The 10,022-nt window shown below is 50.7% G+C and overlaps 1 protein-coding gene across 1 annotated transcript in view; it reads left to right on the forward strand.

Moving 5' to 3' along the window:
- Positions 1 to 6,211, forward strand: part of LOC104516004 (tyrosine-protein kinase SgK223) — a 21,647-nt gene extending 15,436 nt beyond the window's left edge. The window contains exons 4-5 of the mRNA XM_010160192.1: positions 376 to 1,115; positions 4,885 to 6,211. Of these exons, the coding sequence (XP_010158494.1) occupies positions 376 to 1,115; positions 4,885 to 5,922 (1,778 nt within the window). The 3' untranslated portion in view covers positions 5,923 to 6,211. The remainder of the gene's footprint in view (positions 1 to 375; positions 1,116 to 4,884) is intronic.
- Positions 6,212 to 10,022: the final 3,811 nt, after the last annotated feature.

Here is a 10,022-nt window from a genome sequence, read left to right on the forward strand (position 1 = left end):
CCTGCTGAAGCGCTGGGTGGCAGTTACCAGGCAAAACAGGCTTTGTTTAAGAGTTTGTCCTCATATCCCTGAGCGCTTCGTTCTTACCTCCTTGTGGATGACATCACAGCTTAAATATTTACCCTCTACTAGCTTTTTACTACTGTGTATGTACAGGGGAGTGGTTTTTGGGGGAGGCATGTCTCTGGAAGGCTGGTTGCAGCCTCTTTGCAAACCTGCTATATTAAACTGGATTGATCCCCTAACCCCTTCAGTGAAGCTGTGCAGTCATTAATAGATGGGGCACCTGGGGGTGGCAGGGACGTGGAGAGGGACCGGCGCTCCCAGCCCGCAAGGGCCACTCATGGCATCTTCTTGTGTGTTGCTGTCTCCTAGGGCACTCCTCTGAGCCGAACCACTCGCCCCCTCCAGCTGAGAGCCAAGTGTTTCCCCCTGTCCCTTTCCTTCCCGCCGCCGGTGAGGATGGTCCCTCCTCTGCCCCTAGCTGCCCGCCCCCTCTGCCCCAGAAGAAGACAGTGAGCAGGACGGTGTCCTCCCCAGATGGCTTTTTTGGGGGACAGGCGTCTTCAGGCAGAGCAGCTGGTGCTGCCAGCCCCAGGCTGAACGTCAGCCACTCCGAGAGCAATGTCTGCCTCCAAGAGCAGCCTCCCCTCATCCACCCGGCCAGCCTGGGGGGCTGCCCTGGCACCTTCTCCTCCTCCGAGTCCCTGGAGAAAGGCTCCAAAGGAAATGGCTACTGGGTCTCAGCTGCCGGTAAGAGCACCGGGGCTTGTGTCGCCAGCAGAAACCTCCAGTCCCTTTCCTCCTCCCAGCTCAGTGTGTCCAGCCAGGCATCCTCAGGATCCAGCCTCCAGCTTCACAACCTCCTGAGCAACATCGACAGCAAAGAGGGGGTGTACACCAAACTGGGGGCCCTCTACGCCGAGTCCCTGCGCCGCCTGGTTGCCAAGTGTGAGGACTGCTTCATGCGGGAGCAGAAGAACGAGCTGCACTTCAGTGAGAACAACTGGTCGCTCTTCAAGCTGGCGTGCAACAAGCCCTGCTGTGACTCAGGGGATGCAATATATTACTGTGCCACCTGCTCCAAGGACCCTTCTACCACCTATGCTGTGAAGGTAAGCCCACGCACAGGAGGTACCCAGGCTTAGCTCCATCACCCAGCTGGGAGGATGAGGCAAAAAGCCACAGGGTCCAAGGCTGTGGGGGGGGTAAGGGCCTGTAGCAGAGCTGGGACTGAACCTTCGAGCTTCTGTTTCCCCCTTTCTGGTGTATGGATTTGATCAAAAGAGTGGGAAGCAGACTTAGCGGTACGCCTTTGAGAAGCACCATCAGCACACAGTAGCCTGTTTTCTTTGCTTGTCTTTCTCACAGGTGAAGTTTGGCAAGCGAAACCCCTTCCAAAATTGCCGCTTTTCTCCCACCCCTTGCAAAGGTTAATTGGGAGGCGTAGTTTCCGTTGTAACAAATGCCAATCAGATGCTCGTTGCTGCAGACTAGTGAGGTCTGCAACCCAACCTGTCTCTCTCCAGAAAGTCTTTGTGCAAATACTGTGATGTAAACACAGAGGCATTTGCCACAGATGACATAAGCTGATGAAAGGCTGTTCAAAAGACAGCATTTTTGCCTCTCCCTGCCTTTTAAGTGGAAGGTCTGACCCAGAGCGAGTGCTTATATGATCTTGAAACTACAGGCATCGTTAAGATATTGCAGATCTCGATTAAACAATGGGAGGCTGACCTAGACATACTGTTAAGGTCAGGTCTGAAATATTTTTCCTGTCACTCTATGGAATCCACATTTGAAATGGAAACTTGAGGTGCAATAGTTCAGCTCTTTGAAACCTGGATAAGCGATCTTATCCCACCTGTTCCATGCATGTCCTGTGGATTTTGGGTTCTTGACCCACATTACTACTTGAATACAGAGCCTCAATTTCTATTCTGACTTAACCCTAGGGGCATCTCATTGCTGCTTGCTCTTCAGGTTGTTTTCAAAACCTAAAGTAATTCCCAAAAAAGCACTGTCAGAGATGCATTAGCAAGGAAAAAAAAAAACCCTCTGCTGAATAGTTTCCACCATTATGGACCCCAAGGGGATGTTTTAGTTAAGTGGTAGCTTTGAAGCCAGTTGATATTCTAAAGGAAGTACAGTCAACCCAACAGGGAGGCTGTAAATAACCAGAATGGAGTTAGATGAGGCCGCGTACCAATACCCCTAGTCCAGCACTCTGAGCAGCAACTTCTTTTGCCTCTTGTACCTAAATCCATTGCAACTTTCCTCCTGAAACCCGAGAACTGCGCGGTGAACTGGTGTGCTCCTCTTCAACCCGCGGCTCCCTGTGGCACGCACACACCTGTACTCTTATCAGCCGTGTTAGGTGGGCTTCAGAGGATCAGCTCTATGGCTGTAGTGCATGAATTCTTGCCAAGGCAGAAACAGCACAGTTCAATCTCTTAACGGGACTGCACTCATGTCATGTCCCCATGTGTGATGTGGGCTTACCCTGTGCCCTTGGTGTGCTGCAGAGCATCGTAACAAAGCCAAAACCACACTGACAGGGCCGTCCTCTGCGCCGGCGTGAAGTCGTGCATGTGTTTCCGCACATGTGTGCGTACACCACCCGCAATGTTCCTGCGTGCCACCTTCCTTTTGGTAGCTGAAATAGAGCATAACTGTGAAACTTCATGACAGGCTGATTCCTAGCTGTCCCTCCTGGCTTCTGGTACAGATTTTCTGACTTAAGAGATTACAGAGCTGTAGTTAAAATTAGACTTGGAGAGCTCAAAATGGGCAGAGGATCTGACTTGAGCCAAGGAGGTGGCTGAGCAGCAGGAGCCGGAGTTTGGGCTGTGCACAAGCAGACACGAATACATATGAAACAGTTAGAAGGATCCAGGGTTACATGGAATAGCTTTAGAGGAATTAAGCCGAAATATGCTCCACACCTTGGCTTCTTTCTCCACTTAAAGACGCGTGACTAAGCCAGCCTCAGGCTTCTACTTGGAGCGTACTGCTTGGAGGATGCCTCTGGTGTAGCCAAAGTCACAAAGAATTGCTGGCTAGGGAAGATCTCCCTGTCTTCATTTAGTTGCAGTTATTCTCCCAGAAACTCCTCTCTTGCAGGAGTTCCTCCCTCTTTCCTAAGCTTTACAGATTTTTCCTATGTGGGGAGGAACAAGCAGGCTTGTTTGGTAGAAGGCTAGAAGGTCTCCTCTGCTTTTGGGGACCTTCTGTGTCTTCCCCATTGCATTAATCTGCAGTCTGCCTAGCTCCAAAGCCTGTCTTTCCACAAAATAAGCATGCAGCCACGGCAGGGTATTTTTGTTTAGAAAAGAGAGAACAATAGGGGTTTGAAATGCCCCATCTCCACAGTATAGTCTTATCTGAGTGAATTACCTGCAAACGCCTAGATTCAAATCCTTGCATGGGGAATACAAAAGCAGCCCACTTCTCCAGCTCCTCTCTATTCTTGCATTTCTTTTAACTCTGAGGCAAAATTGATTTCTTGTAGGATTTTGCATGCATGCTGTGACTGGCAGTGACACGCTTCAGGGTTTGAAACCTTTCATGCTGAGTTTCAGCCTGTTGCCGATTCCTGTGGGTGAGATATAAATACATCGCTGAATAAAAGAAAAAAAAAGTGTATAATAGAAATGCCAGAAGGCCCCATAAGCTAATGGATACTCCTATAATAAACCTGGGTTTGAGCTTTAGTCTTTAGTGCAGTCATAAAGCTAAAATATAGAACAAAATGAAGAGTCATTTGGCTTTAAGAGAATCCAGATTATAAAATGCTTTTTTTTCCCTAGAGTTTGCTGCACTCTCACTTATTTGTAAGCCTGTTGTTAGCTTCCACTTTCTCTCTGGTGTTTTTTCATGGAAGAGTCTGGTTGGAAGGGACATTTGAAGGCCATCTAGTCCAAGCCGCCTGCAGTGAGCAGAGACATCTTCACCTAGATCAGGGTACTCAGAGCCCCATCCAACCTGACCTTGAATTTCATTTCCAGAGATGGAACATCTACTACCTCTCTGGGCAACCTGTTCCAGTGTTTTTCCACCGTCGTAAAAAACTTCTTCCTTACATCTACTCTAAATCTACCCTTTATCCATCCAAAACTATTACCCCTTGTCCTCTTGCAACAAGCCCTGCTAAAAGGTTTGTCCCCATCTTTCTTATAAGCCCCCTTTAGGCTGATGACTACAGTGTGTTGCTGGTTTCCCTTAGCCACTGATCAGGGATTTGAGAGTAGTCGCTGACACAAAGAAGCAGAGTGGTTCAGGAGGATGTGAAAGTGGCTCCAGGGCTAGGACCAGCAAAGGATTAGATGGGAATGAAGTGCTGGAGGCCTCTGTCCACCCCTCACTCCAAACAGGGCCACCGTCTCAGCCGCATCATGTTGTGTGGGGCCTCGTCCAGGCAAGCGTTAACCACCTCCAGAGATGGAGGCAGCACATCTTCTGCCTTGGGCTTTGTTTTTCCCTCTGCAGAATACCTCCTGTGTTGCAGGGGGCAATCTTGATGACATCCGTGATGTAAAAAGCATGTTGCTTCTGTCAGCAATGAAACAAAATCTCCAGAAGTTTCTCACAGGAGCCCTACCTTCCTCCTTTCCTGCAAATACTGGGCATTGCCTGTCAGGGGACTCATGCCTGGAGATGTGACCCAGACATCTGGTTGCTAAGGTTCAGGTGTTGCAGGACAAGAAAGGTCCTTGAGCAAGGAGATAGTTTAAAGTACTAAAGGGACCAATGTGCACCCTGCTTCTCCTGATGTGTTCCTTAGCATCTGCAAATCCCAGCTTAGGAACCCACATCTGAACTTCTGGTCTCTGCCATGTCTCTGTCACTGACTGGTGAGACTTTTCTTTTGGTCTCTCCCCGCAGATTTGTAAAACCCAGGAGTCCAAGGTGGCTGCTTCGTACTGCAGCCCTGCAGTGCCAGTCCACTTCAACATCCAGCAGGACTGTGGGCATTTTGTGGCCTCAGTCCCGTCCAGCATGCTCCTGGCCTCAGATGTGGGGAAAAGCACGCCTGGGGATGGCCTCCATCCCTCCCGCGCTGCCAGCGAGCACGACTGCGTGGTGGTCATTACCCGGGAGGTGCCGAGCCAGACCACTGCCGACTTCGTGAGGGACTCGGTGATGTTGCACCAAGCCAAGCCCGAGCTGTACGAACGTCGTGTTTGCTTCTTGCTCCTCCAGCTCTGCAATGGCCTGGAGCATCTCAAAGAGCACGGCATCATCCATCGTGACCTGTGCCTGGAGAACCTCCTGCTCGTCCCCTGCAAGCCCCCCATGAGCTGTGCGAAAGCCAAAGATGACAAACACCTACCCCGCCTCATCATCAGCAATTTTTTGAAAGCCAAACAGAAGCCAGGAACTGGAGACTCCAAACTGAAGAAGAGTCAGGCCCGGCTGGCCCCAGAGATTGTGTCAGCTTCTCAGTACAAGAAGTTTGACGAGTTTCAGACTGGTATTCTCATCTACGAGCTGCTGCACCAGCCCAACCCCTTCGAGGAGAAGGTGCACCTCAGGGAGCAGGAGTACAGCCCTGAGGATCTCCCTGCTCTGCCTAGCCTGTCCATCTACTCCCGGGGGCTCCAGCAGCTGGCCCACCTGCTGCTGGAAGCGGATCCCATCAAGCGTGTGCGGATCACTGAGGCCAAGCGGATGCTGCAGTGTCTGCTTTGGGGGCCCCGGAAAGACCTCACGGAGCAGCCCCTGGGCCACGAGGAAGCCCTGCGCCGGGTGCTTCAGAACTGGGTGGACATGAAGCGCGCCCTGCTCATGATGAAGTTTGCGGAGAGGGCCGTGGACACGGAGCGGAGCATTGAACTGGAGGACTGGCTGTGCTGCCAGTACTTGGCGTCTGCTGAGCCGGCATCCCTCTCGCACACATTAAAACTGCTGCAGCTGCTCTGACCTCGAATGTGTCTCGGAGGCGGCTGAGGGCTCCCGGTTGCCGTGCGGCCAAAGGTACACAGCCATTTTATAGGTGAGAAGCTTGAATCTCAGCTGCGGGTGCATGTTCAGCTCCTGCCCCGTGCTCCAATCAGGGTGCACAAGACATGCTTAGTACCCTTGGCACCGCTGATTTGCGAGCAGGCAAAACTGGGAAGCTACCCCTATTTTGGGGGATATTTTATTTTCCTTTTTTTTTATGGTAAGTCTGTGGACTAATAAACTCCTGCCTGCGTGTGTGCATGTTTCTAATGAACTCGATGTACTTGAGTCGATTGCTGCGCCTGTGGGACAGTGTTTTGATGCCCAACCCCCTAAAGCATCAGAGCCCTTTTGCCCAGGAGCACCACCGCTCTCCAGAGTGGGCAGCAGGGATGAACGGTTGGCTGCTTCTCCTGGGAAGTAAGAGCAATGCACATAATGCTCATTTGCAAGGGAGAACCGGGGGGGAAAAAAAGGGGGGGGGGCTTTCAAAATCACATTTGAATTGTGGGTTTTGGCATCCATTTTGCTTCTCACTTTAGAAAAAAAAATTACTGCTTGTTTCTGCTGTATTTTCCACTGTGGGTGATTCAGTATCAGCTGCCTATTACCTTCATTAGGGACTAATACTGCACGGCTTTCCTGTCTAGTGGTGCAGCCACGCAAGCTTTGATAGTGAAAGTGTGAGAGAGAGCCCAGGATAGGTCTGTTCATGAGGACAATGCTGTGTGCTGGGAATTACCCCTTGTAAAGTTAATGAAATGGGAAATCCCCAATTCACCTCCAGGGCCTTGAGGGGGAAAGTCAGGGCCAGGTTGCTTTGCTTTCCCCATCCCTCCAGCTCCCTCCCTTTGCCTGGTAATTCACCTGTCCCTTGTGTCTAGCATTTATTTAACCCCTTTATCGAGAGATGAGCTGGCACATGAAAGGCCAGGGACACTGGCCTGTGCTCTGGGTGGGTCTTATTGCTGCTGGTTTTGAGTTTAAAATACAGAGGGCTGGGTGCACTGGAACATGCTTCTCCAACAGACGTGACGCCAGAGCAGCACGATGCATGAGGGAAAAGCTGGCCTGGCTCCCTCCAGCCCTTTTCTCTCCATTCAGAGGTAATATCAACCACTCAGCTTGGTAGAGAGGCCATGCTGTTGCTCAGAAAAACTGATTTTCCTAAAAGTTATGGGCTACTTTTACTCTTCTACCCCAACACAAGGCAGAGAGGCCCTGTTCCTGGCACTGGTTTTGCAGCCCTTGGAGAAGGGGTACGTCTGGGACATATGGAGAGAGCCAAGCATCAGCTTTGCTGAGACAGGATATCACTGAGCTATGCCGCTTCCAGTTCTAAATGGGGAGAAATTAATGAGCACTTTCCTCCAGCCTTGATTCACCTCCAGATCCAGCCTGCTTTCTGGGGAGAATTTTTAATTCCCCAGGTTTTTTGACACTTCATACCCTTTCTGTGAATCCTTTCCAGGCTTCTCACCTGGATTTTTTTTTTTTTTAAATCTGTTTGGCTATGGTTGCTGCTGAGGGGAGGGGGTGGTTCCTTGGCTGGGCACCCATTTGCAATTTCCCCTGATCCCCTTAGGTAGAAGGCCATGCACGTCTCTGCCTGCTGAAAGAATGTGGGATGGCTCCATCTGCGGCCGTCGGGGATTTTTTTAATACACTGGCTTTGTTGCATCTGACTCTTGGGTCCACTTCCCTCCAGGATAGGTGGCGGGAGCTGTCTGGCTTGGGAACCACTATCCCAGGAACCATCCTCAACACATCACCCCAGAAAGTCTGGCCCTGGCTTGCTGACTGTGGTCTCGTACAGGCCAGCGGAGTGATGAAACAGCTGGTGAACCTGCCTGAAGGAGCCCAGTGGGTTTTTCAGAGATAAGAGGAAGAGATGACTCAGTTTCTAAGCATGTATATAGGGAATAAGGTGGAGGCAGCTCTGCAGGACAGCACTGAAGGAGGCAGGGTCTGACTGTGACAAATTCAAGCCATGCTGGCAATAGGGAGATTGTATGTGGGGCAACTGGCTTGCAAGGCTTGGGTTGGGTACTCAGCAGGACTCAAGAAGTAGCCAAACATCCAACCAACCCACATTAAAACAGGGTTGGATTAATTTGGCAGGCTGAGTTTCAGTTTAGTGACAAACGCTGATACAGGGCATGTTAATCTGATCAAAATGCTTTCCCTTGAGTTTGGGCGCTTGAGACAGGTTCTGGTGTTGGTCCTGGTACCCCACACCAGCAGGCCCAGCAGACCAGAGGCCAACAATAGTCTTGTAGCATTTGCAGCTGTATTATTTTGAGATTTGGTGGTGGCTTGTTGCTGTCATACAAACATAAACTCTTAGCTCGGTGCTTTCCTGATACTTTCACCTATGGTAGCTCATGGTTCTCCAGCCTAAGTAGTCCTAGGATTTTGGGTCCTAGGCCAATGCATGAACTGGAGAAGGGCATTAGGGCTTCTGCTCTGTATCTTTGTGGGGAAAGCAGCACCTAAGCCTCAGTTGAATGTCACAGCCGAGTCTGAGGACTTTGCTGGCTTACTTCCCCTTGCCTGTACTGTCCTCAGCACATCATGGGCAGTAGCCCCCCTTTCCTCAGCAGGCATCAACACAGCAGAGAGGAGACAGTCTCAGAGGTTCCTGGAGTGTGTGGAAGATAACTTCCTGACGCAGCTGGTGAGGGAGCCAACCAGGGAAGGCACACAGTGGAGCTGTTGTTTAAGAACAGAGAAGGACCTGTGGGTGATGCGATGGTTGGAGGCGTCTTGGGCACAGCCATCACAAAATGATAGTTTTCGATTCCCACAGAAGTTAGGTGGGGGGTCAGTATAACTGCGACCTTGGACTTCCGGAGGGCAGACTTACAGTGGAGCTGTTGTTTAAGAACAGAGAAGGACCTGTGGGTGATGCGATGGTTGGAGGCGTCTTGGGCACAGCCATCACAAAATGATAGTTTTCGATTCCCACAGAAGTTAGGTGGGGGGTCAGTATAACTGCGACCTTGGACTTCCGGAGGGCAGACTTTGGCCTGTTGAGGAGCCTGGTAGACAGAGTCCATTGGGAGGCTGTCCTGAAGGGCAAAGAAGTACCAGGAAAACTGGGCATTCTTCAAGAAGGAAATCTTAGAGGTGCAGGAGCAGGCCATCCCCATGTGCCGAAAGATGAGCTGGCAGAGAAGAAGTCTAGCTTGGCTGAACAGAGAGATTTGGCTGGAACTCAGGAAAAAGAGCTCATGAGCTCTGGAAGAAGGGGCAGGCAACTCAGGAGGACAACAAGGATGTCGTGAGGTTATGTAGAGAGAAAATCAGAAGGGCCAAAGCCCAACTAGAACTTAACCTGGCTACTGCCGTAAAAGGCAATAAAAAATGTTCCTATAAATACACTAACAACAAAAGGAGGGCTAAGGAGAATCTCCATCCTTTATTGGATGAGGGGCAGAAATATAGTGACAGAGGATGAAGAAAAGGCAAAGGTACTTAATGCCTTCTTTGCCTCAGTCTTTATTAGTAAGACCAGTTGTTCCTGGGGTGTTCAACCCCCTGAGCTGGAAGATGAGGACGGGGAGAGAATGAAGCCCCCATAATCCAAGGAGAAATGGTTAGCGACCTGCTACACTACTTAGACACCCACAAATCTATGGGGCTGGATGGGATCCACCCAAAGGTGCTGAAGGAGCTGACAGAAGGGCTCACCAAGCCCCTTTCCACCATTTATCAGCAGTCCCGGCTCACCCCGGAGGTCCCAGTTAGTCCCAGTCTACTGGAAGTTACCAAATGTGATGTCCATCTACAAGAAGGGCCAGAAGGAGGATCTGGGGACTGATGGGCCTGTCATCCTAACCTCGGTGCCAGGGAAGGTAATGGAGCAGATCGCCTTGCGTGCCATCACACAGCATGTACAGGACAGCCAGGAGATCAGGCCCAGTCAGCATGAGTTTGTGAAGGGCAGGTCCTGCTTGACTAACCCAATCTTCTTCTGTGACAAGGTGACCTGCTGGATGAGGGAAAGGCTGTGGATGTTGTCTTCCTGGACTTTAGTAAAGCCTTTGACACTCTTTTCCACAGCAATCTAATTGAGA

This window comes from Eurypyga helias, unplaced genomic scaffold (assembly GCF_000690775.1).
Source record: "Eurypyga helias isolate BGI_N326 unplaced genomic scaffold, ASM69077v1 scaffold9671, whole genome shotgun sequence".
In the NCBI taxonomy this organism is placed as follows: domain Eukaryota; kingdom Metazoa; phylum Chordata; class Aves; order Eurypygiformes; family Eurypygidae; genus Eurypyga; species Eurypyga helias.